General features: G+C 41.2%; 1 protein-coding gene across 2 annotated transcripts in view; it reads left to right on the top strand.

Moving 5' to 3' along the window:
• The window catches only part of htr4 (5-hydroxytryptamine receptor 4), a 187,257-nt gene that overhangs the window by 101,126 nt on the left and 60,540 nt on the right, over positions 1 to 25,591 (top strand). For both annotated transcript variants that reach the window (XM_047585264.1, XM_047585265.1), the window contains exon 4: positions 9,883 to 10,083. In XM_047585264.1, the coding sequence (XP_047441220.1) occupies positions 9,883 to 10,083 (201 nt within the window). The remainder of the gene's footprint in view (positions 1 to 9,882; positions 10,084 to 25,591) is intronic.

Raw genomic sequence — 25,591 nt, 5'->3', positions numbered from 1 at the left:
GGATAGTTTGCACAGTTCGGGCTGTTGCAGTTTTCATTTCGCTGCTGCCGTACCTGTACACACAGCTGAGCGGCACCACCAAAAATATATATCACGGTATTATTCAAAATCCTGACGGTATCAGAGTGTATTACGGTAGTTTTTTTTCATGCATGTTCAGAACATTTTCTACTGGTTGACTAATGATGGACTATTTTACTGTGATGATGAGTAAATATTATAGAATAATCCCACACTAGTAGTAAAACAGGTTTGCATGGCTCCGTGTTAGCACCGACTAATGAAGTGGAAATATGCGGACGTTTACAGCTCAGAGATAAAAAAAAGAAAGAAAGAAAGAATTCAATGTTATCAAGATGAAATGAAGAAACAGTAACAACTACGGTTTCATTTATTTTGACATATTTATTCGTATCTAAACTGCTATGTCTGTAATGTCCGGCTAATGTAATAATTGTAATCTGCGTGCATTATTTTCTCATTCATAAAAAGCTAAAATTAGGTACATTTCCTGTGGACAGCTTTAGCCGGGGGACATGTCACCCAAAACGGGGACTGTCCTCAGAAATCTGGGACGTCTGGTCACTCTAAAAAAAAAACCCAAACAACCGACTCAGCTGTCTTTCAATATGCTGCTTAATTTTTCTGACTTTTCCATCTTCACCACAGTGACACAGTGACACAGTGTCACCATGTGTGTTTATTGAACCATGAGCTACACTGAAAACGGTCCAGTCTGAGACACTGTACCTGTCCACCATCACTGTGCATGGGACAAATAACAAACCTCGAATCTTTGAACAGGGAAGAGTAGCAGAACTTCCAACCTGCTTCTGTTTTCAAAGCAACAGAGGAAACAGGAGCTAAGTGAGCGACATGAGGCCAGATTAGAAACTCAAGCAGAGCTTATGCAGAGCTGGCAGGTTGTCCCGAGGACGGACGCTCACGTGGGAGACGCTGTCATCGCAATGATTCCTCCTCTGTCTCCCCCTTCGCTCCCGTCCTCTCCACCTTGTCTTTCGTTCCTCCTCCTCCTCTGTGTCATCCCGTCTGTTTCCTCTCTCGTACTCTCTGTCTGATACTCGGTGTCTTTCTGTCTCTGTCTCTGTCTCTTCCCGTCTCTTGTGACCTTTGTCCCTGATGTTGACCTGAGGCGTGTGCCGGGTAATGGAAGGAGTTGTACCAGTGCGTTGTGCGTTCACGTGGGAACGGCAGTAATAAAAAGTTGGGGTTTGGATACATGCAGAGTGAGCGCGTCCTGATGTGTGCGCTCAAAAACACTCGTGATTGACAAAGTCACCTCTGATGTCTCTGCTCCCCGAGGACACAGCAGTGGCACCATCGTCTCAGTTTCTCTCTCATTGTCCTTCCGTCCACTGGGAAATAAACACACACACACACACACACATCTGCTCGGTCGGGGAATCTCCCTCGGGCGTCTGTTCGTGACAGGAAATAAATCTAAACTCCGAGCGCATCATTAAAATAAAAATAAAAAACTAACCGGTTCTGTGAATGCAAACCAGCGAGCGGCTTGTTTGTTACATCGCACAACAAATGAGTCCAGCGGTCAGTCATCGTCACAGTAATGAAGACGGACGGCTGTGAAGCTTTACTCCAGTTTTAGGAGTTGTTCGTCGCTGCAGCTTGATTGAAAAAACTTTAGGAAATATGTGGTAATGGTTCTCGGTTCATACTTCTTGTTACTTACTTCACGAAAAGAGAGGAAGAACAAGTGTCTCAGTACGTTCAGGCCTTTTCATTTATGCTTCACAGGAAACTCAGTCTTAGCGTTGTACTCACAGGTCTGGTTGTTATATAGAAGTATTGGTAGTAGTATTTTAGTGACATAGTTTGGCCCAAGCCCCGCCCACTAACATGGAAGAGGTGGATGACAGTAGCAAATTAGGCCACGCCCCCATTTGGGTGAAAACAAATCACTGGTGGTAAATGCAAATCTCCCGTAGTCAGTGTTTATTTTGTGTTGCTAGCATTTGTTGGCCGTTGACATTAGCTAACGTTAGCATCATAATTTAAACTGATTGAGTGTTTGCTACACATATCGACTATCAGCCACACGTTTCTACGGTTTTTATTCCTCAGAGAAAATCTCAGAGTTTTGTCTTTTAAATTGAGACGCAGCAACTTCTCTTTTGTTTTTACCCAAAAAAGGGGCGTGGCCTTTTCAGCTACGTGGGCTCGCTGTGTTACATACTGCAGCCAGACACTAGGGGGAGCTCTACTTGCTTTGACATCACTTCAGAGGATCACTTCTGCCTTTCATCTTTAAACAGTCTGTGGTCTGACTGGGTAGTTAGCGTTTTATGTTTTAACGTAACCATTTTAATTCACTGGTAACACGATGTTTCAGAATGTATTATTATAGACATGACGTCGCAAAAAGGTCGGAGCTCCTCACCGTCTCAGCGGCGTTTTGCTCACGCCCCTGAATAAACAGACACAGTCTCCCTTCAGGATGCTGGTGACCCAGAGAGACTTAAACTACTCATCAATAACCACCAGACAAACACAACCGCTGCTTGTTTCTCTCACTGTGACACGACAAGTGTGTGAATGAGAAGCCCACACACAGACAGAGACGCTGAGCAGATGTATGAGGAGTCACACTGTGATGAACCCGCGGTTCCACCACAAACCTTCATTCCTCATAATAAACACAATACTGATGACGTGTCATATTTGTGCATCAGACGTCCTGCCTGCTCGAAGGTGTAGGTTTAATAACTGGCAAATATTTATCTGGGACTTCAACGGGTACTTAAGAAGCGACAGGAAATTGCAAAATTAAAAAGGGTCTTTGGGGAAATTAGTGTGTGATGTGATGCGTACGGGTGTAAATGACTGGTGGCTGACAACAAAAAGAAAAGTTAAATCAGAAAAAAAAACTTTTTAAATAGATTTTTGTAAATTACACAAACGTAAGTATTTTATTTTGTTATTTTACTTATTATTTGTTTTTCATTAATATGTTTATGACCTCTTTATGTTGTTTTTTTATTATTTTTATTTTTTGAAGGATTAATATTATTTTGTTTCGTTTCTATTAATTATCAATATTTTAAATAATTTATTAGTATTTGCAGGAGACTTATGTTTCCTCCTAAATGTATTCTTGCATTTTTATTTATTTATTTTTTCATCAAATTAATTATTTATAAATTAAACATGAAAATTTTTGAAAAAATTGTTCTTTTGAATGGAAACATTTCTTTATAAACATCTAAAAAGGCACCGTGTCCGATGATGCACGCTCTGTCCCCTTGGATTCAGTGATGTGAATAATTTAAATGAGGCAATAATTACATTAATATCTTATTACAAAGTACGAGCATTAGCTAAACGCTGTTATCACAGCACCAAAGGACGTGTTTTACGGAAACATAATACTATCACTTTATTGTTACTCCCCCGTCGTCTAACCAGCCAAAGAAAAAAATGCTTTAATTAAACAATACTAGGATAAATATGACAGAATCACAGCTTCTGTAACAGGGGATATTATTACCTCATAATCACAGCAGATAATTCCAGTTTAAATCCCCTCTGGTCTCTTTTCACTGCTGATATATTATTGCATCCGTACATTACACCAACCTAATGGTAACACAATCCCTCCTAATAAAGTTTATTTATTCATAGCACTTTAAGCTAAACACAATATGTCATGCTAACTAAACACGATGCTTCTCCCCCCGGAGGCTGTTGATGGTCTCTGAACTGCTCTGAATTACAGCCAACGTGACTGTGTGTGTGTGAGTGAGTGCACAGTTACCGCATACAGTATGTGCATGATCCCATTAATAACAGTGTGTGTGTTTATGAAATAAACTTCTGTGATTGGAGTGAACTCGCTGCATGTAGCTGACATGTGCGTCCTGCAGGATGGTCTGTGCAGCAGGCAGCTGGTCGTCTCCAGCGTCGACCGTCCGCTTTAAGGGACTGTTTGGTTTTAGCGACGGGCAGATGGAAAACCCTCACAGTCGTGCGCTCACACTGCAGCTATTTATAGGCGGCGGAGCGTCCGCGGTGCAGGGAGCGTGCACAACACGTCGGCTCACTGACCGACTGGCTTCTTTAATGTCGTGCAAACACTGAAGTGCAAACACCTGCGGTGCAAACGAGATGATGGCAGCTAATGGACGGACAGGTTGACTGACTAATGAGGGAATTCTCTTCCATCATAACACACATGACATTACTTTCAACAGGCCAGAAGTTTGCTGTCTATGTTCTAATCTGGTCTGCACCCTGATTTCTGCACTGTTTTAGAAAGACAAGTGCAAAGAACACAACGCTGAGCAATTTACTTGTTTGTCTTTGCACTAAAACACATGGGAAGCGTCTGAAGTGTAGGTTATTATTGTGTTGTGTTACTGGTTCAGTCTGCTTTGGATCAAACTGGACTCAAAATGAGTTTGACACCCCCCGATCTGACTGATTCAACAGAAAAGTTACGAGCGGAGCTCCCTGGTTCAGGCCATCATCATGTCAGAGTGGCATCCTGTCACTTTGTGTCAGCACTTCTGGTCTTTATCAAGCACAGAGCTGCACAGCAAACACTTCTGTGTTTTGTGTGACAAGGCTGAGTGAGAGCGAGTGTGTGTTGATTTCTGTGTAGGTGCCACAGAAAGACGTCCGTGCAGGACATCAGAGCTGGAGAAACAGCAACATGATGTGCAGCGAGAAACGTCAGCCTGCTTTATTTCTGAGAGGGGGGGGGGTCTGATGTCTGCTGCTGTTCATGGGAGGGATTCACTAACAAGACGAAAAAAGTTTCTTTTGAGCCTGTTAAGGAGACGGGATGAGGTTAAGATTTAGAGCGATGGTGGTCCTCTGAAGTCCGGATGGAGGAATCCAGGGAGGGAGATTCAGGGTTGGGGCCATATCTCTGGAAACTTCAGCTCCCTGTAAACCTTGGTTCCTCCAGTGAGACTGTAAATAAGAAGAAGAAAGAACAGAGAGGGTGAGTGGGAGTGGGGGTGTCGAGAGTTGAGACAAACAAGGTGAAGCGATGAAGCCCGTGCGCAAGTGCACAAACCTGCAGTTCATGCAGTGGCCACTTGAGGCTCCACAACGGAGCAAGTCCCCATAGACCCCCATGTTAAATTATTAAACATGTTTACAGCCTTTTGGCCTCAATAGTTTATTTCACTATTCATGACGACGTCTAACTCATTTGTTTATTTTTTATTAAGGTTTAAAATTCTGCATAATTAAGGGCGTTCCTGCTTTGAGTGACAGGTCGTAGCCTGAGCTAACAGGTAGCAGAGAGTTCGGTGGGCGGGTCTTAACATCCACAATGCTTTAGCTCTGCCCAAACACAACCCCCATGTCTATATTTGGAGTGTCCGAGTGTGGGCGGAGTAAAGTTCATCCAACATGGTGACACTTCGGGCTTCGTTTTTGAGGTTCAGAATCCAACGGGTGACGTCACGATGAGTTTGTCCATAGTATAAACAGTCAGTGGGTTAATGCTCCTGTATAGGTCGGTACAGGTAGATGGATGTTTGAGGTGTGGACTTGTTCCTGAATAGATAAACAGGAGACTGTGGCAGATAAATAAAGAAAACCTGATGTACTTGTTCTGAAAGTCAAATACAGAACATCATAAATCATAGGAAATTAATATTTACTTTACTAATGTTTGTTCTGGATGAGTGTTTTACTCTAATCAATCAGCAGCATGATACATCCCTGAGGTAATCTGTCAGTTTGATTGATATGATGCACAACTTCCTGTTGGAAGGAAATAAAAAAGCAGCATATACAGAATATCTTAACAGATGTGTGTTAGGTCTTGATTATATTATTATTATTATTTTTATTATAAAAGGCTTGAAGATAAAATCGAACGTGTTTTTTCTAAAGTCCAAGAACAAGTGTGAACTCCTCTCTCAGGGGGACGTAATGTGAGTAGGCGTCCATCATCGTGGTGACCCAGACCTCCAGCGAATGGGGTCTTTGGCCCCGTTCAGACCTAGAATAATAATAATAATAATATAATAATGTGCAATAAACACAGGAGACCAGGTTAAAGTAGAAATATTTCCTAAAGAATGACCAGTGTCTTTATTTCTCTTCACTGGTAAAATGATGAGTGTGTGTAGAAACATTCATAACTGTTATTGTGCAACATCACTGATCAAGCATAACATTATGACCACCTTCCTAATATTGTGTAGGTCCCTTGTGCCTCCAAAAACAGTTTATAGTTGTTCCTAATGCGTTTTTGTGTGTAACATCCACGTGGCCCAAACGTTCCCCAGCAGAACACTGAAGTGTGTGAAGTGAAAAGGGAAATCACCATTCTTGAATGAGGATCTTTAAGTCTCTTAAATCCAACAGTGAACAGAATCTCACACAAGGAACTCCCTGAGCAGGAGCATGAAACAGTATTTATACACAGTGGTGGTTATCTTCAGTACATGTCATGCTACCTGGCAACACGTAAGTTATCTCTTCTCTGGAAGGAGGGAATAACTTCTCTGACACGACTCCAAGTCCTCAGACCTCCTGCACTCTCCTTGAACCGATTGGTTCTCTGCAGAAACGCGGCACTTATTCATGCATGATTACAACCTCCTGCCATAATATTTTGAAACAAATAGGCTCTGCCGCGCTCTGTTTACTATAACTAATATTTTTCAATCAAAAATTGTCACAAGACGGTTCAATGTTATTCACTTCTCCTGTCAGTGGTCATAATGTTGTGGCTGATTGGTGTAAACAATAGCTTAACACAAATGATAAATACTTCGGAGCGGGTTCCAAAACATGTATCATCTCCCCGAGTCGTGACTCACACACAAACAGCTGCTCGCGGTTCTGATGCAGCTTTACTCGTCTGTTAGAGACAACAGCTGTGAGAATGTTCTGCTGTTTCCTGAGTCTGGATCCTTAAATCTGGTCGGGGACACGTTTGCACGTTTGCACAGATGCATTTTAATGGCAGGTGTTAGCAGGTGTTAGCAGAGGAGTGTTAAGCTAAACCACTTCTGATCAGATCACACACGTTAATACCAGGTTTAAGTCTAGTCTGATTCATACATGAGGCTCAGTTTTGTATATTTACAATATATTTACTTCTGTCTTTAACCTCCTGTGTCCTCATATGGGGACATTACGTCTTAGGTTTGTTTGCAGCTTATTCTGCTTCATTTAGACCCGTTGTCCACATAGGGAGACACCGTAATCTGTCATGTACTGGTAGTGAAGGATCAACACACTTTATTATTTATTCTCATTAACTTTTCTAGTTTGATTTAACATGAAAATTTAATAAATTCACATGTACACGTTTGAGGACGTTGGGATTTCAATTTCGTTTTCAATTCTGCTTTTGCATTAAAACTAAAGTTTTATATTTTGGTTCACATTAGTGACTGAAATAGTAATATACAGTGAAATAATCCCTGTGGCCACATAATTTATTTCAAAACCTACTTCCAGTTCAAAGTTGATGCATATTTTCTATCTTCATCTCAAATACCTAAAGATCTTAATCTTATCTTAAAGAAATGAAGATGAATTCCAAACAAAAGCTTGAGTTTCAGGGGGTTATATTTATTTTTTTTTGCTAATACTGTTTCATTTTACTTGTATTTCTCAGGAATGTTTTTTTATGTGCAACTGAGACCAAGTAATTTCCCTTGTGGATGAATAAATTATAAATATCGACGCAGAAGCGACTGAATGATGTGAAGGAGATAATTTGCTAAACACACTGTTTGTACCTTGAATCAAATAGTTCGTACTGCAGACAGAAGACAGTAAGTTCCAGATCACCTCCCTCAGCTCATTAACAGTCTCATTAACAGGAGAGATGCTGCAGAGAACAGTTTAGCAGATGCATGTAAAGTACGTCTGTTTTATTGAAAAGTTTGTCTTTATGTCTGTAATATTTTGCAGGAACAGCGCGACCTCTACCCCCACCCTTAGCACCCCTACCTCTGACAGCTGTAACGCTTAGATAAAGAAAATCACATTTCACCACAGAGAAGGTGATAAAGGCTCTGCAGGCTGGAAGCCACAGCAATCAAAGTGGATTCGCTCCTAGATCTTCTGTTATATCCTTATGCTTCACTATTTACAAAATGAATCTCCTTTAATCTCCTACTTTCTTTCCGTTTTTTTCTTTGTCTCCTCTCACGTCTGTGTGTGTGTGTTTGTAGAAGTGACTTTCCTCAGCTTTTTTTTTCAGTAGATGAATGTTTCCTCCTCTTTGTTTGTTTCATTGTTGTTCCTTCCTCCATCTTCTCCCTTTTTTCTTCAAACCCAGAAACCGACCTCAACCCTGACATTTTTCCCGTCCGTCTGTTTTCTGCTTTAACCACAGAGTAAACTTTAACGCCTTGATGGCAGCGTTAATGTTCCTTCAAACGTTTGTCTTCAGGGTCTTAAAGGTTTTAAAGAATATAATGTGTGTTTGCTGCAGCTGCAACAGCCTTGACTCCTTTAGGAAGTCAACAAATGTGTCTGCGGGTATTTGAACCTATTTGTTCTCAGGAGCTTTAGTGCAGTCGAGCACTGATTCTGGGTTTCACCATTTATGGCTGTATTTGCATTTTAAGCTCAGTGGTGAAGAGCTTCTTATTTAACAAACTGAATTTACTCAGTGTCAGAATTTGGTCACTACTACCATTTTATTTTACTTTGGGTTTCTTTGTTTTTTTCTTGTGGGAAGGGTTCCTCACAAACCAAAAGAACGAACTGAACTGAACACAAGGAAATGGAAAAACATGACAATATATGCACACACAGCTAGATGGACGGACGTGTCGGCGAGACACTGGTGAAACTAATGAGAGAGAAGAACACACGAGTAAAAAACTACAGGATCAGGAAGGAGTTCCAAGGAAGAGCTTCCAGGGAAGGTCTCAGTCTGTTTGTGTCATATTATGGGGAGTTGACTCTCAGTCTATTAGGTTCTTTGTCTTTGGGGCATTTTCCTTTAACTACCTGCAACACTTCAAGTTCCCCCCACTGTGGATCAAAGATAGGATTATTTTATCTTAGTTACCGATGGCTTCACTATGTATGATCCCCTCTACAGATCTGACATTAAACGCATCGTTACAGGTGAACCAACGCAGGAATATGGCCACAGACTCCATATTAAAACCTAAAATCAGCATTCTGTGGACTAGTTTAGCAGAGACTTGACTGTAAGTGACTTTCATTCATATGTAAAAGTCCTGCGGTCCAGCTTTAAACTAATCTTGGCTGCTGGCAAAAAAAAAAAAAAAACACTATGCAAATGATGTGAGAAATGTGCCAATAAACTATTTGCAAATGTTTGCCAGTTATTCATTAAACACGGTTCACTTTCCATCCGTTAGTATCCACAAGAACAAAAGTTTTTAATTGAGCCTCGTTTGTTTTCTTTCCTTTAACAAAAGACACAAATGCAGCCTGATAGAAACACCTCGGAGGAAACGCTCTTTGTGATTACAAGGACCTCTCATGTGCTCTTTGCTTGCTTTTCTGCAATTGATTTCTTAATTCTCATCCTCCTCCTCATCATCATCATCACCATCATCATCATCACCACCATCATCATCACCATCAGCAGCAGCAGCAGCATCAGGCCTCAAAATAACAGAAATAAAAACACTCCAGTTGATTTGTTTCTACCTAAACAATGTGACTGTTATTGGCCGCTGCTGCGCTGCAGTCGGATCATTTATTTTTTTTTCATAAAACCGTCACTTTCTCTTTCGCTCCAACTTAAAACATGAAACTAAACATTTATGTTAAGTCATAACTGTGAAAGTGCACCGTTACAGATTACATACGCAGCACTTCATCCTGTTTACTGATGTGGATGCGCTTTTTCTTTATTTTCCTCTTCTCTTCCACCAGGAAAATCAAGACCAACTACTTCATCGTGTCTCTGGCGTTCGCCGACCTGCTCGTGTCCGTGCTGGTGATGCCGTTCGGCGCCATCGAGCTCGTCCACCACCACTGGATCTACGGCGAGACCTTCTGTCTGGTGCGGACGTCGCTGGACGTGCTGCTGACCACCGCGTCCATTCTGCACCTGTGCTGCATCGCCCTGGACAGGTGAGAGCAGACATTCTGTCTGCTTTTTATAATCTGTATAAGCTCCGTGTGCGCAGGCTTATCTGCGCTGTGGGTAAAAATGTTGACGGCGTGCGATATCGCCCCTTTGGTTGCGAACTCGCACCCTGAAATCCTCTTAACTGGACTGCAGATATGCTGGAGTGGTGTTTTGTGTGTAGTTTATGGACAGAAAGGGACATTTTTCTGATCCAAAACATTAATTTGTGAATCTATGGTGTGATGTGTGTGTGCAGGGCCACAGTGCAACCTGATCCCATCTGATTTAGGCAATGCCCTTCAGTGTGGCAGCTCTGATATCAGCTCCAGTGAGAGGACTTTTGAGACTTATGGGACGGGTTGTGTTGGGATGTAGTCAGTGTAGATTATTTTAACTGCGTCTGCCAGACTGATGAAATTCATTTCAAAAAACCATTTGGCATTTACAGCAGCAGATAAAGTGTAAACTGCAGGAGAGCTGCAATGAAAGTTATTTATTCTGTGTGTCCACAGCACGACGTCTTATACAGTGGACACAAAGGACTCTCGGGTTTGAGTGACAGGCTGGTGCACGTCCTTTTCTTTTTACACTCAGTATAAACAGAAACCTCTGGTGTAGGTCTTTCTTTCCTCATATGAATTATTCACCAGACGGCGGGATAGTGGAAAAAAGGGAAGTGCGTATCGTGGGAATATTAATCTCGTTTGTCACATCGTGGGCAGTTGGCGTCCTCGTTTAGGACGAATGGAAGGTCACCGTCTTTAGATTTTAGAGCAGAGACATGGTATAAACGTTACAGGCTCAGGTTATGGCTAACGAAATATAAACCATGAGTGATGACGCTGTCATCACGTTGGTGGATGGACTGGAAGTCAAACGCAGAGGAAACTCTGACAAAAAGATCTGCTGGACCAAATTGTTTTTGCAGCTTAATGCGATGATGGAAGCGAGAGACATATATTAGAGAGAGTCTGTCCAACCAGGGAATGGAGCGTCTGATCTGTCCCTCTATGCTGATTGGTTCTGAGCTGGTCACATGTTTCATGGGCGACATGTTAGATACATCTAACCAATATTCACCCATAGAGAAGTGGCACCAACAGAATAAAATGAAAACAAAGAAAGTTATGGAGCAGAAGATTAAAAGGAAGAACTGGATGTCAGCTGGTTTCTCTCTATTATGTGATGAGATAAATGTCAATGTCTCTATTTGATGTTTGTTAAGATTTTATATAGAAAAATAAAGTCAAACCATCATTAATGTGAACCTTGATCTCAAAAACACCCAACACCACTTTACACATGAATGAAGTTAGCCTAGCCTTATGCTAACCTTATGCTAGCTAGTTATCTAGACTAAAGGCTTAGAAAAATAGCAGCTAGCGTCATATATACTGTGAAACCCATGTGTTCATGTAATTTATCCATGTAGATAGACACATTTAACTGACACGTAACTTTACCTCAATTACTAATAAGTTATTATGGCTAGCATGCTAATGCTACAATGATAATACTAAATTACAGTTTAATTTTAGCTTTATCTGAGTAATTTCAACCTTTTAACGGTGATGGATGAACACGGAGACTGAGGAGAAGGTAAACACAGCTCCATGACTGATGAGGTGATTGGGCTACAAAGCATTTTACAGCTCATTTAAGATATTTAAAGGAAGTAGACGCTGGGATATTTAAGTGAGGGTTGAGTTGATTTGAGTTGACCACGCTCTCTCTAATGTGGAGCCAAAGTAGAGCTCACCCTGGTGTCTGGCTGCAGTGTAGGTCATAAGCTCCGCCCACTCCATGTTAGTGGATGGCGACTGACTAAAACATGTCGCCATGCAAATCACCACACCAAAGCGTTCCCACTGGACTGTGAAAGTTGCAAAAAAGTACAGTCTATGATTGAACACTTCTTTGTGACTGGTGGAGGTGGAGCAGAGTGCAGTATCAATTAAATGAAAACCCCAGGTGAGTTTGGAGGAAGTGTGGGCGGGTCATTGACAACATGGCTCCACGTGGCTCTGGCTCCAAACTGGCCTGATGGCTCCGCCAGCATCCAAAGATATAGCATCGGTTTGGCCAGTACAAGGAGGTGAAGATGCTTTGTCCATATTTATATAAAGTCTATGGTCATGGAGCTGAACCTGAGCTTATTAGGCCTTAAATGAACCAAACTGACAAACCTCCCAAAGCTAAATCTGTCAGTCAGTAAACAAACTTTCTGGATTCATTTCTTTTACTGTTGGTATCTGACAGCCTGCGATGCGAGAAGATCAGACCGAGTCTTATCATGCAAACACCTGAATTAACTTGACGATGTGCAGCTTGGATCTGGACAAACAATCACTGTCTCAACACCTCAAGAGGATTTGTGTTTGTATTCAAACCTACTAAACTATTTGGGATGAATAATAATAATAATAATAAAAAAAAGCTGCAGAACCTCTCGTATTAAAAGTTTCTGTGAGGCAGAATAATGGAGGACGAATGCAGAAAAAACAGTCTAATGACTACAACCACTAGACAACTACTCCACATAAGTGACCTTGTGTGTTTTTATTTATTTATTTTTTTTATTTTTAAATGCAGATACTCACACGAGAGAGTTTCTAAATTAGCTGCGACGCTCGGCAGCGAAGGAGGAAATTGTCTCTTCATTGAATTATTCAGCCAGAGGAGCTTTGTACTCTACTATAAGTACAGCTGCCTCCGCATCCTGCTGCAGCACAACCTCCATTATCAATTCGTGGTGAGGCAATCACCCCTCATTAGCCCCCCCCACGAACCACATCACGTCTCCTATGGACTGTATCTGCCTCTTTAATTGCCTGTTTCTTAAAGAAGTCTGTGCTCGCTTAGAGATCATGTTGGTCATCTTTTTTTATTGTTTGCGTATTTTGTATTTGGATGAATTTTATATTGTAACGATTATGATGCATAACAGAACTTAACGGAGGTAGTGAAGCTTGGTCTGTATGTTTCTGTTGCATAAGCATTTGTTTGATTATTAATCACCTCTTCGATAGCCGTTAATTAACATTTGCTCATTTTTAATTAAAATGCATCATAATGAACCAGATGTGCCTTCAATGGCTTCAATAACGTGTCATTATTTTATAAGCATCTGTTTGAGTGACTGAGTGTTTTTCTGCTACCGCTCGGAGCAGCATCGCCGCCATCGCTGGTTATCGGTTCATTTCAGAATCCCCTCTCGTCTGAGGCGGTGACAGGCCGACTGACAGATGAAAGGAACCTCTTTGGTGAATCCTTATTTCGAGCTGTAAGGATGAGGCCGTGAATAAATAGCCCGTACCTGTCACCTCCCGGGCTTCGGCTCTTTCCCCGCCTCCGCGGAGAGCAGCTGCAAGTACGCCTCCTCGAATCGAGTCCTGGGGTTGCCAGGTTGTGGTGGCAGGTGGGATGTGTTTGTGCCTGGATTGTGGTTTGTTTTTTGCGTGTTGTGTTTCATGGACAAGGTGGCAACACGGGGAACCGATGGATGCATTTAGGATGATTACTCCTAACAAGATGAGAAGGGCAGTGCAGATTATCACAGATTCCCAAGAGGAAAGTCAAAATGAGACGGAACCTGGTGCTTCTTTACCAGAATACTTTAAGGCTGTGGATCAGCGCTGGGCAACGAACCGAGAGAGCGCAGATGTTTGGCTCCTGGACTGCGTGTTTGCATTCTGTTATTATAACTCATGCAACGCTGCTACCATCTGTCTGTGTGCACTGATCAGGCGTAACATTATGCTGCAGCCATCGAGGAGTGTCATTGCTATGGGGGTGGGGGGGTCTGGTCTGGTCTGGTCGAGGTGGGGGCTACATGTCTAAGTAACAACCACATGAATGAATGTCAGGTGCAAAAGTTTCCCAGCAGAACGCTGCATCGTCGCAAGATGGTTTAAATGTTATTCACTTCTCCTGTCGGTGGTCATAATGTTGTGGCAGAGGACTCCTGCACCGGCTCTAAAGTTTAAAAACAAGTCTGGGCAAAGTTAACGCCGGCTCCGTCGGTAAACTCCTTTAATTACCACAGAAACTTTCCTCTGCTTAAGAGTTGGTCTGCGAGCGAGAGATAAACTCTGTCACTGTGAAACACAAACAAAGAATTATGGATTACAGAATGAGGCGCAGCTCGTTTTCATGCACAAACTATATTTGACAAGTAGCACGCCGGTGACTCCCCCCCCCCCCACTTTGGTGCAAACAGTCCAGGACTAACCACATGCAGTTCACACTGCGGCTGCTGTGCTGCAGAATCATTGCTCTTATTTTAAGTTGTTCCATTAGACTTTTTAAACTGGCTTTGATGGCGTCTATTACACCACAGAGCTCTGTTCATATGGGGACCAAATTAATGAAATAATGCAGGGTTTTCAAATCAATGAATGTTGACACAACGATTATATTAAAATACACTGTATATATACACGCTAACTCCACTAAAATCGATGCTAATTAAACTTATATAACCTAATATTTGATAATATTGTTTTTAGGAATTCACTTGCAAGAATAGCGACTATTGGGACTCTGAGTCTTTCAGCTTCATCAATCAGGAGGAGGCTGAACATTTATTTAACCTTGTCCCAGAGGAAGGTGACTAAGACGGACTCTATCTACGCCTCCGGCTTATCTGCAATGTTCATCCATCCGTGCATTATCTGTTACCTCTTATCTTCAGGCTGGAGCAGCCGTCACTGGGGCGAGTGGAGGGAACGGGTCGCCAAGTTTATCAACGGGTTAACGCACACATCGTTTCACACTCGCGTCAAAGCCTCACAAGCGTATCTTTGGAATGTGAGAAGAAGCCAGAGCTCCGTGAAGAGAGAACACCTCACCCCCACATCCCCAGTGGGAACTTCTACTTATGCCATTTCAGCAAGTTTATGCTAATTGATGCTTCTAATTGATTTTCACTGAGCGTAGAAACAAAGGAAAGGGCCCCAGCAGGAAACACAATGCATTTGGAGAAAAAGTCAGCGTAATGCAAAGTGCATGCATAGAGATTGTAGTTAAAGAGCCTAAAGTAGGTACTTCAGTGTGATCCATCAAGGTAGCGCTCTCCGGGATGTTTAGAAGCTCATGTGTGGAAGCTACAGTACTTTGCAGCTCTGACCTAGAACTTCAAGTTGGAGGTTTAAACACACAGTTAAGAGGTTAAAAGCATTTTGACAACTTAGGATCGGAGGACGTAATAAATTCATCCCCAGTGACATCCAGCCTGCTTCATTAATAGCGTAGTTTAATCCAGAAATACTATTTTACTTACAGCACAGTTTTTCTATAAGGTTATCACTTACACTTCATTAAAAGGTTTATTTCACACTATTTATCGTTATCGTTAAGTAAAAAGAACTCTACAATAGAGCATATGTTTCTACAGAGCTGCCCATTTTTGCAAAATAAAATGAAATCCTTCACATTTATCTTTGACGTGCCCTTACATGAAAGGCAGCTCCTTATCCATTCAGTGCCACTGTGATCTGTGTGATTAGCCAACGTTAACCACTTCTTTGAGGAACCTTCAATGGGCTCCGTGTGGTTTTCTCAAAGCTCTTTACTTTTCGTGTGAACGTACTTAAACAGCAGCCTCGAGGTTACAGGATCTGTCGGGTTTCATCAGCCCTGGACATGCAGAAAAAAAAAAAAAAGTTTAATAAAAGAGGTAAAAGAAGCACAAGAGGTGGAAAACGGTGAAGACGGCAGAAAATCAGCTGAAGGATGGTGGGAGTCGCTCTGTAGACTGAGGGGAGCAGGACTGAACGCAGAGGTTGATTAAAGCTCAACCAAGCAAACACACACAAAAAACAGCACCTGCAAAAACCCAACAAGTCTGAAAGGCACTGTCACATAATCACCAGCGAACGAGATGGAACAAACTGGTGCAGCTGGACGGGTGGACCAGGTCTTTTATGGAGGCTTGATGAGTAGAGAGGTTGGAAAGAGGGTGATACTCAGAGATTATCTGCCAGAGGAAACAGGAGACGCAGCAGAACCCTATAGCCTTCAAGACACTAGCTTCAGGTCTTTAATGCTTGAACATTCTGGAGACATAAAATTGTTCACTGAACAAATAATCCTGCTCGTGGTCATGTTTTAGGATGACAGTCATTGTTGCTTGTGGAAAAAAACACATACTTTGTCTCTCTCATCAGCCCCTGGTCTGGTGAACATTTAAAAATAGGATGGGAGAGAATATAAATTTAGGTTTGTTCCATGGTAGAAAAATAAATAAATAAAATAAAAAAGTTTGTGATTCACCTCCTGACTTCTGTGGTGAAGACGGAGCTGCAGTTCAAAGATCTGACCTCCTGGCAGCTTTTGGCATTTTTGCAGGCAAAAGAAACATCCCTCCACTGGAGACCAGAGTCCTGCTGCAGCCGAAGGAGAAAATACTGTAAAAAATAAGAAACAAACACCGAGTCAGATACAGTATATTCCATATTCACACACAGATACATGCACATGCAGAGTGACGCTCTGCTCCCAGTCCGGTCTGAGGGTTTTATTTGTCTGAAAACTACTTGTCTTGCTTCACCAGCTTTTATGGTCATAAATAAGTTTAGCATGCTATTGAGCAAACAACTTCAAGTGTACGGTCCAATTTTGGTCTCTTTCACAGCCTCTGGATGATGTTTATCGAAAGAGGAACTCAGATGTTTGTAATAAATGGAGATATTGAACATGGTCTCGAAAATGCCTTTAAATCTTTGTGATATCAGAACGAATAACCCGCCAGGCACTCAGGCTTCTAGCCGTGATTAGTCAGAGACGGGGGAACAGATTAGAAGTTCACATTTCATTCGCTTTCTGTGTGAGCGCAGCGCCAAAGGACTTTTAGAAGAAACGCACCGTTATCCCCACATTTCTGAAGTACAAAGCAGGAATACTGAAGCCTTCAGGGCCTTTAATTCTGCTGGGGATTCCAGCGGTTGTGCCCATAAGCGCTTCTGTGCTTTGTGTTTTTTTAAGCTGCGCCCACCTATAAAGAGATTCGCTCATTATCCGTCTCTTTGCAGCCGACCCAGGTTCTGGTTGCCTTAGTAACCCTCATGTATGTTTTTTTATTTTATGCTCGTTTTCATGCATAGACTTTATCCACATTTTTTCCTGAATTCTGAATGTTTCCATGATTCATAGCGGAAGTAGGTTTTACTCTTCCGGTAAAAGTTGTGGGGATAGTTCTGCAAGTTCTGCAAGAGTATCACATCCATCATTTCTCACGGACATTATGGCCGAACATTAGCTACATTGACATTGTCAGGGGGGTTACGCTATTTGCATTTGTCTCGTCCCGTGAGGGTACGGGCGTCACAGTTCACACGACAAATACGTCTGAGTATTTAAAAAAAGTTGAGTCCTCACGTCAATCCAGGTTGCGGTAATTTGCCTGAAAGCTGCCAGCGACCGACATTACAGAAAAAGAAGCAGCAGCAGAAGAAGAAGCAGAAGCAGAAGCAGCAGACAAAGAAAAAGAAGGAGAAGAAGAAGAAGAATGGAGCGTGTTGAGTTAGAAGAGCCGCCGGCTTCATTTAAATCAGGCGTATGGCAGCACTTCGGTTTCCTCGTGCAATATAACGGGAATGACACGTGTGTGGTGGACCGGACAAAGACCGTCTGTCGGCGTTGTTTCACTGAGGTGCGGTTTGCTACTGGCAATATATCAAACATGCTAACGCACATAAGATAGCATTGACCCCGACATGTCAATCACTGGCGCGAGGAAAAAGACATGTGTGCAACAACTTATCCCCACTGTTTTTTAAGCAGATCCTTGACATGAAAACAGACAGAACCAGAATCACAGAAGCAATTATCAACATCTACGCGTCCATATGCTGTAGTAGAGGCTTCAAGTATTTAGTGAAAGCGCTAGAGGTAAAGCATGAGCCGTCTACTGCACAAGCTGTTGCACTCACAACCTAATGCATTTGTTTTATCTTTTATTCTATTAAGTTTTTATAACAGGAGATGGTTTTTAGTTTTGCAGTCTGTTCAAAAATAAATGATAAAAGCTAGGCTTACACATGTTTGACTTTTTGTTGCTTTTTTTCTCGTTGTACCGAACTCGTACCGAACCGTGACTAGTGTGTACCGGTACCCCCCTATTAACTACAGTACAATATTTGCAGTTCGTCCGATGTTTATTGACGACGTTTTTAATGTCAGATAAACTTTTCAGTTTCTTTGAGTTGTTGTGGCAACCATCACAAGTTGAACATGAGCTCATTTAAAAAAAAATAAAAAAATAAACGGCGCTACGTTCATCAAGCTTATTTTTCCCAGCTAGTTTTGATCATGGTGTTGATTAGCTGTGTGAACAGTAACAGGAAACATGAAACCAGCGAGCGGAAGTAGCAACTCCCGTAGGCTCCTGAAGAAACTTGTGGATAAAGATGGAACATCTCCTCAAAAATGAAGCCAAAGCACGTGAAGTATAGGTCATAAGCTCCGCCTCCTCCATGTTAGCAGATGGGACTCAAACTCAAGGATGATTTCTGTAGTTTTTGGTTAATATAATGTTGATGCATGTTCACGTGTCAGTTTTATGGATAAGTTTTGTTTTAGTTAGTTATTTGATGCTGTAGAAATAGGATGTGACATAATGGCGACCACCAGTTGCCATGCGGCTCCTTTGGGATCGTGAGAGTTGTAAAAACAAATAAATGAATAAGTGCAATGTATAATCCAACATTTACTCGTAATTGGTGGATGTAGAGCAGAGTTTCGTGTGGTCGGGGCATCGATATCACGGCTACATGTGACTCCACTCTTGGATCGTGCTGGCGCCACTAGTTTCCCTGAGAAAATAGCGTCAGTTTGGCCAATGCACGGAAGTGAGGACACGTTGTGCATATTTATACAGCCCATCACTCTCTCCATTAGTGCTGCTGTTGCTGCATCTGCCATGAACATTTGGGAAACTCTGTGTTTGAATTATGTGTAGCAGTTGCTCCAATTGGCCTCAATTGTGTTGAGATGAGTTCAACTTGGTACCCGTCCGCCTTGCGTTGCAAAAGGTAGCTACAACTCACTGAATTCTTAGACACCAAGCTGCCAAATCCCTGCTTGTCCCTTCCTTCCTGTATATAACTTTAGTCTATTTCTGAATGTCCCTCGCATTAAAAGTTCTCCACTTGAAAACACTTCAGCCCAAATGACAAAACAGCAACAATATGCTCCATTTGTAAAAACCCCTCTGGGAGATTTGTAGCTGCAGGACGCAACACAACGCTGATACAAGTCACTGCTCTTACGGCACGAACAGACGGAATATGTCAGGGCCTCTGGTGACAGCCGAGCAATATAAAAGAGATTATATGAGAGAAGACCACGGCAGGGAAATAAAAGATCACGAGCGAAAAAACGCGTCGCTCCAGTAAATAGAAACCTCTGAATGAAAAGCGTCTGCTGACCACATCAGTGGAGGAGAAAGGGCGTAAACACAGGAGGAAACAATGAGAAACTTTTCAATGCACAACATAAGACAAGTCAGAAGACATAAAAAAAGAGGTTCTGTCATTTCAGCTGTTATTTATATAGAAAGAACATTATTAGGACACAACATGTTTGTCACGATGCTGTATTTTCTGTTTATCGAACAAAGAATCCTCTCAATTCTTTAACCTTAAAGATGTTCCTTTTACATGGAGAAAAAAAGTTCAGTGAACATTTAAAAATGGAATAAAGTGTAAGAGAATATAACTTTAGATTTTTAGCCATGGTGAAAACTGACATCAGTGGTGAAGACAGAGCTGCAGCTCAAAGATCCGGCCTCCAGACAGCTTTTGGCATTTTGCATTTTGTACGACAGGCAAAGGAAACATCCCTCCACCGGAGACCAGACTCCTGCTGGAGCTGGAGGAGGAAATGCTACATAAAACACACAAATAAGAACCAAAAGCAGCACGTGGTGACAGACAGACAGAGCACCGAGTCAGATATGTTCCACATTCAGAGCAGAGGCTGTGCCAAGCTTCCAGGATCTGTATTTGTTGAGGGAATTCGAATAAAATTCTTTATTTTAGTTACACTTCTAATTTACGGTATGTAAGTGTAAAAATACGTTTTATTGTTATTGTGAATGTATCTGCAGCATTGGTTGATGTTTTGCATTAAATGCAGCTAATAGAGGTGATTTGAAGGAGCAGAACATGAGTGTGATGATGATTTGGTTCTTGTGGGAGACAATGGGGCGACTGTGGCTCAGTGGGTAGAGAGGTTAAAGGTTCGATTCCCAGAATGTACCACATGCTAAAGTGTCCTTGAGCAAGAGCCTCCAGTTTTTTTTTTGCTATATAAATAAAGTGAGCAGAGACCAATACCATTACCAATAGACAACGATCTGAACTGTCGAGCTAACGAATGCTAACATGAGAGAAACGTAACAGAACAAACTCCCGGTAAAACTCTGCCTCCCAAAACTTATTTGCTTCCTCCACAATCCAGCTAAGGTGAAAAAGAATCTATCTGACAAAACCAGCGTTGCAGTTAAGTCGTGTTTCATCCGGTCAAATCCTCCTCTGTTACGGAGTTGAGACTTTTCACCCCGAGTCCTGAAAGTCGCACAAATAGTCACTGTGGTCACATGAGGAACGGCAGCTTTTTGACAGGACGTTTGTCTTGTTCTTGACTATAAATCATTTTAAAACTATTTGTTTTTTTTTACCGTATTCGGGTTCGGCTCCACCCCCCAATTGAAATGCAGATATTTTTTTTTTGCAGCAGGTTGAGTAACAATCTGCTTCCAGTCCAGTCAGAGTGTTTTATTTGTCTGAAAACTCTTCGTCTTGCTCCACCAGCTTCATGGCCATAAATAAGTTTGGAATCTACTTCATGTTATTGAGCAAACAACTTCAAGTGTATGGTCAGTACACAGACGGCGTAGATCTCTTTTACGATCTCTGGATATTGTTTGTCAAGAGAGGGATGGAGATGTTTGTAATAAATTGTTATTTTCAACATATTCTCAAATTCCCAGCATTTAAATCTTTTATTATGATGATGATATTATATCAGTCAAAGAAATTCAAGTCAAGATATTGCTTCTCGTTTCTGCCAACACATACTCTTTCATTATTTATTAGCAGTTAGTGATCCATTATTTAGTTTTTATACAAATACCATTATGTCCCATTATGTCTGTTGGGTTCTCAGTGTTTTTTTTTGTCTTTTTTTTAATGGTTTTTGGATAAGAAGACGATTATGGCTTTTTAGGGAATTGGAACTTGGGCATAACTCGGACTCGAACTGTGTTTCTTCACTTTGACCCAGGATTGATTTGTTCATGTGAAAAGCTATGACGTGATTGCACTTCCAGCAAAAACTACATAGTTTTCTATAATTGGTTTCTTATGTACGACTCTTCTTCAATTACCAAAAAGTCCACTGGGTTTTTAAATTTAGCTCAACACTTGAGCTTCCTGCGAAATCCCATAAAATGCTTCACTGAAGACGTCCCAGTTGGCAACTTAGGGACAGCAAAGGTTTTACTAATAACATTAGTTAACAATGACCTTGTTGTTGTATTTTAATGCCCGACCAAGCCAACGAGAGGATCTTGAAACCAAAGTCAATTCGAAAATCGAATTCGACCACTTTTAATTCACGGAACCCATAAAAACTCATTCATAAAAATTAAAAACTAAGCTGAGAGTAGTCCTAAGACGGCCATTATGTATTCCTACTTTAAGAAATTGGCCAACAGACAACACAAAGAAAGGAAGAATAAAGAAAAAAGAAAGAAATACTGAGGATGAGGAAACGGAGAATAAAAGAAAAAGGGGGAGAACACAGGAAACAAGTGAGCAGCTGCAGGATAAAGCTTCTCATTCAGCCTCTGTGAGGAGACGGTGAAAAGGAGCTGAAAAGAATGAATTAAGACTAAAAATAACAGAAGCGCCACAAGGAGGATGCTCCAACACAAAGGCATTCGGTGGAGTTCAGACACTCAGACCGAGAGACACAAAAAGACGGAGCCGGATAAAGAAATAGATGCAGAAAGATCAGAAATACAAGAGCATGGTTTCATATTTGAAATCGCAGAAACTCTCGATTGTATGGCATCAAATTAGCCTTCGATTCTTATCAGGATATAAGGCATTTGGAATTCATTGTGTTCAACCTGCATGCGATTGGATAGACAAACAAATTCAGCTCCTTGACAATGAAGGAGGGATTAAATTGAATAATTAAAACATATCTGACCTGTAAGAAGCTTCTCTGCCATTTTCTTGGTTACTGTACATCTGATATCACTGTCAGAGTGAAGTCACGCTTCCTCTTTTCTTATATAAATGTGCAATATGGAGGCTGATTTGATTCAAATTGTAGGATTCAAGACTCTTTATTGTCAATTACTCTGTACCAGTGAAAAGTCGTCATCACCAGTAATGAAATTGTTGGTGCATTGAGCTCACACGACTTCACAGGAGCGACACATAAAATAAAATAGAATAAAATAAAGCCACATGTGGCAAAATAACACAAATATATAGAAACGGATTTAAGTGGAATTTGTGTGTGTGTGGCAGTAAAGCAGTCGCCTCACGATAAAGGGAATCACAATAAGATCTTAACATGCAGCTCACAGATAAGCGGCTAATGTTTTATTGCAAAGTCCTGCTTTTATTGACGTTTGGAAATTAAAATGTTGGGAAAGTTAATAACAGACCAGAGGCTGCACTTTTCTATTAATTTCAGGTAATTACATGCCACTGCTGTTAGTGATTAAACAAAGATGAATTAGCAGAACCAGAACACAGTGTGTGCTGAGGGGAATCCCCTGTTGTTCCATCATAGAGCATTGTCTGCTAATTATCGGAACAAGCTCAGCACCGATCCATTTAGTAGCAGCTCTGGAGCTTTCAATCGTAACCACAGACTGTGTAAAAATATGGTCGCAAACTGAAGGTGTCCTCAGGGATACAAGGCAGCGGCATCGTGTGAGTTTGGAACTAGAGTCACAATATCAATAACCCGACCACACTTCCTCCAGACTCACTCACGCGTTTGTTTAATTAATACTATGCTCTGCTCTATCTCCACTAGTTACTGAGGAAAAGAAAGGTTGTTCATTTTAAATTTATTTATTTATTTATTTATTTATTTATTTACAACTCTCACAGTCCCACAGACGCTTTTCAGAGCGGTTGACATGGCAACTGGGGGTCACTATTATGTCACATCCCGTTTCTATAGCGACAAATAATAAGCTATAAACGAAGCTGAACTAACTGAACTAAATTGACACTTGAACATGCACCAACATTATATAAACTAAACTGAAAATGACTGAAATTGATTTTTGTTTCTAACTATTAGTGTTTTAGTTTGGCCCAAGTCCCGCCCACTAACATGGAGGGGGTGGAGCTTATGACCTATACTGGTGCCAGCCACCAGGGGGAGATCTACTTAGATAGACGAGGTTAATTATGTCTTCTGCTTTGCCATCACTTCACCGTCCGTTTCCATACAGTCTGTGGTCGTATCACGTGATCTTCATCACCAGATAGAGATGGTAGAAGCTTGAATTTCCTGTTTTCTCCTCAACACCTGAAATACTACTACTGCTGTGTGCGTTGGTGCATCGGGGGTGGCTCAGCAGATTTCTGCCAGGGGGCAACATAACAGGCTCAGACAGCCATGGCAAAAAACTGTGTTGCTCTATATCTGAAATCCATGCACTGCTACACTGCAGTTATGATGAATATAGTGCATTTATATTCAGGAGGCAAAAGCCTTTGTTTTTTGTTTTTTTTCTAAGTTTCTGCAGATGAATGCTGCTGTGACATTAACGCCCAAGAAAACCCTGTTTTTAATATTAGAGATAAGTGCTATAAATGGAGGAATAGACGGGCAGAAGAAGCGAAGGTGAGCATGATTAGGTCATACAACGAACCCTGAGCTGTTATTAGAGAGACTCGTGGCAGATGGTGCATAGCGGAGAGATACAGGGGAGGAAAATAAATAGAGGAGAGAGGCTGTTCATGTTAAAGACGATGATTATATTCGATCGCCAGCTGAGCTTCGTTATAAGGTTAGAAGTTTGCCACTGAAAATCTTTAGACGACCTTTTACATTTAAAGAAAAGGTTGTAGACGTTGCCTGACTGTTATTTTATGTAGAACTGTTTTTTATGTATATTTTATGGTCTTTTTTCTGTGTGCATTTGGGGAGTTTTTGTTTTTCTAATAACTTTGCATATGGGACTTTGCATATGAATGCCACAGGTAGAGCATCAGACCATGCAACAGAGATCACTGCTACATAATCCAACGTGCGGCCATTGATAAATAGCTTACTTCCTGCACTAATGACTTTTTATTCTGTTTTGTAATTAGCCAACACTGAATCAGATTGTAAAAGATATAGGGAGGCTGCACATCAACAATTTGTTGGCGAACTTCATTATCTAAAATTATTAAACCTTTATCTCTGAAGCCTTTTCCACATGTAGCAGCTATAATGTTTTTATTTTATTTTTTTTATCCTGTCTTTAATCCTTTTATAAATGCTACTGGTTCCGATATATTTAGGCTAAAAAAATCTGCAGAGCACAGTATTGATAAGCACATGTAGTTCTGTTCTCTTAGTTGACTATTGTTGCTGTGGTCGTAGATCATGTCTTATGTCCTTGATGTCAGTGAACGCACCACGCTAGGTACGGAAGTTATGGCAAAGCTGAGAGTTTGCAGAGCGAGAGGCGCATTTCAGATTGATGGTGTTGACGTGAGCTACGACCGACAGATTCAAGCTTCATTTACCTTAAAGAGAAGCTTCTGTAGCTCAGACTTAGACTTTAATGATTTATTTTGATCTATTTTGATCTTTTCTCTCATATTAAGTCCCAGTTCACTCTCACTTTACAAAGATCCATTTTCACTTCATTTCATGATCCTACAAAGTATCTCATTGAGGTCGCCAGTGTTTTTTCACCTCACATCTGCATGGTGGCAGGAAGTGGTCCCTGCCTCCCATCTTTATATACACTCTGTGGGCTGTGGGCAACTGACCTAACATTTAGAAGTCATGAGAATGCAGCTCTTCAAAACAAATGCCACTGACTGACAGATTATTTGATATATATTTATAAAAGTTGCTGGAATAAAAAAAAAAAAGAAAGGAGGGGGGAAGTTATTTGTCTCTGTTCTTGTGAAAGCAGCAGTCTGATAATTGGAAATGCCAAAGCTAATGCATTAAAAAATAGTGCACATACGTGATTAAAAGTGAAATATGTTCTTTATTCTTAGCCCTGTATAATATAAATTGTTAGACATCATCACCCACACAGCATTGTTCTGCAGAAAGGCAAAAAATCTAAACAATTTTGATGTATTGGAGTCATTTTCTTTTGTCTCTGTAAAATATTTTTGGTGTCGAGTACATTGATGCCTTTCATACGGACCCGAAATACAAAAAGACACTAAATATTCGTGCATATAAGGACATTACTTGAAAAGCTCCTTCGGTATTTGCAGTAAAGTCGTGGATGACAGC

This window comes from Mugil cephalus, chromosome 5 (assembly GCF_022458985.1).
Source record: "Mugil cephalus isolate CIBA_MC_2020 chromosome 5, CIBA_Mcephalus_1.1, whole genome shotgun sequence".
In the NCBI taxonomy this organism is placed as follows: domain Eukaryota; kingdom Metazoa; phylum Chordata; class Actinopteri; order Mugiliformes; family Mugilidae; genus Mugil; species Mugil cephalus.
This window is presented reverse-complemented; position numbering and strand designations above follow the sequence as displayed.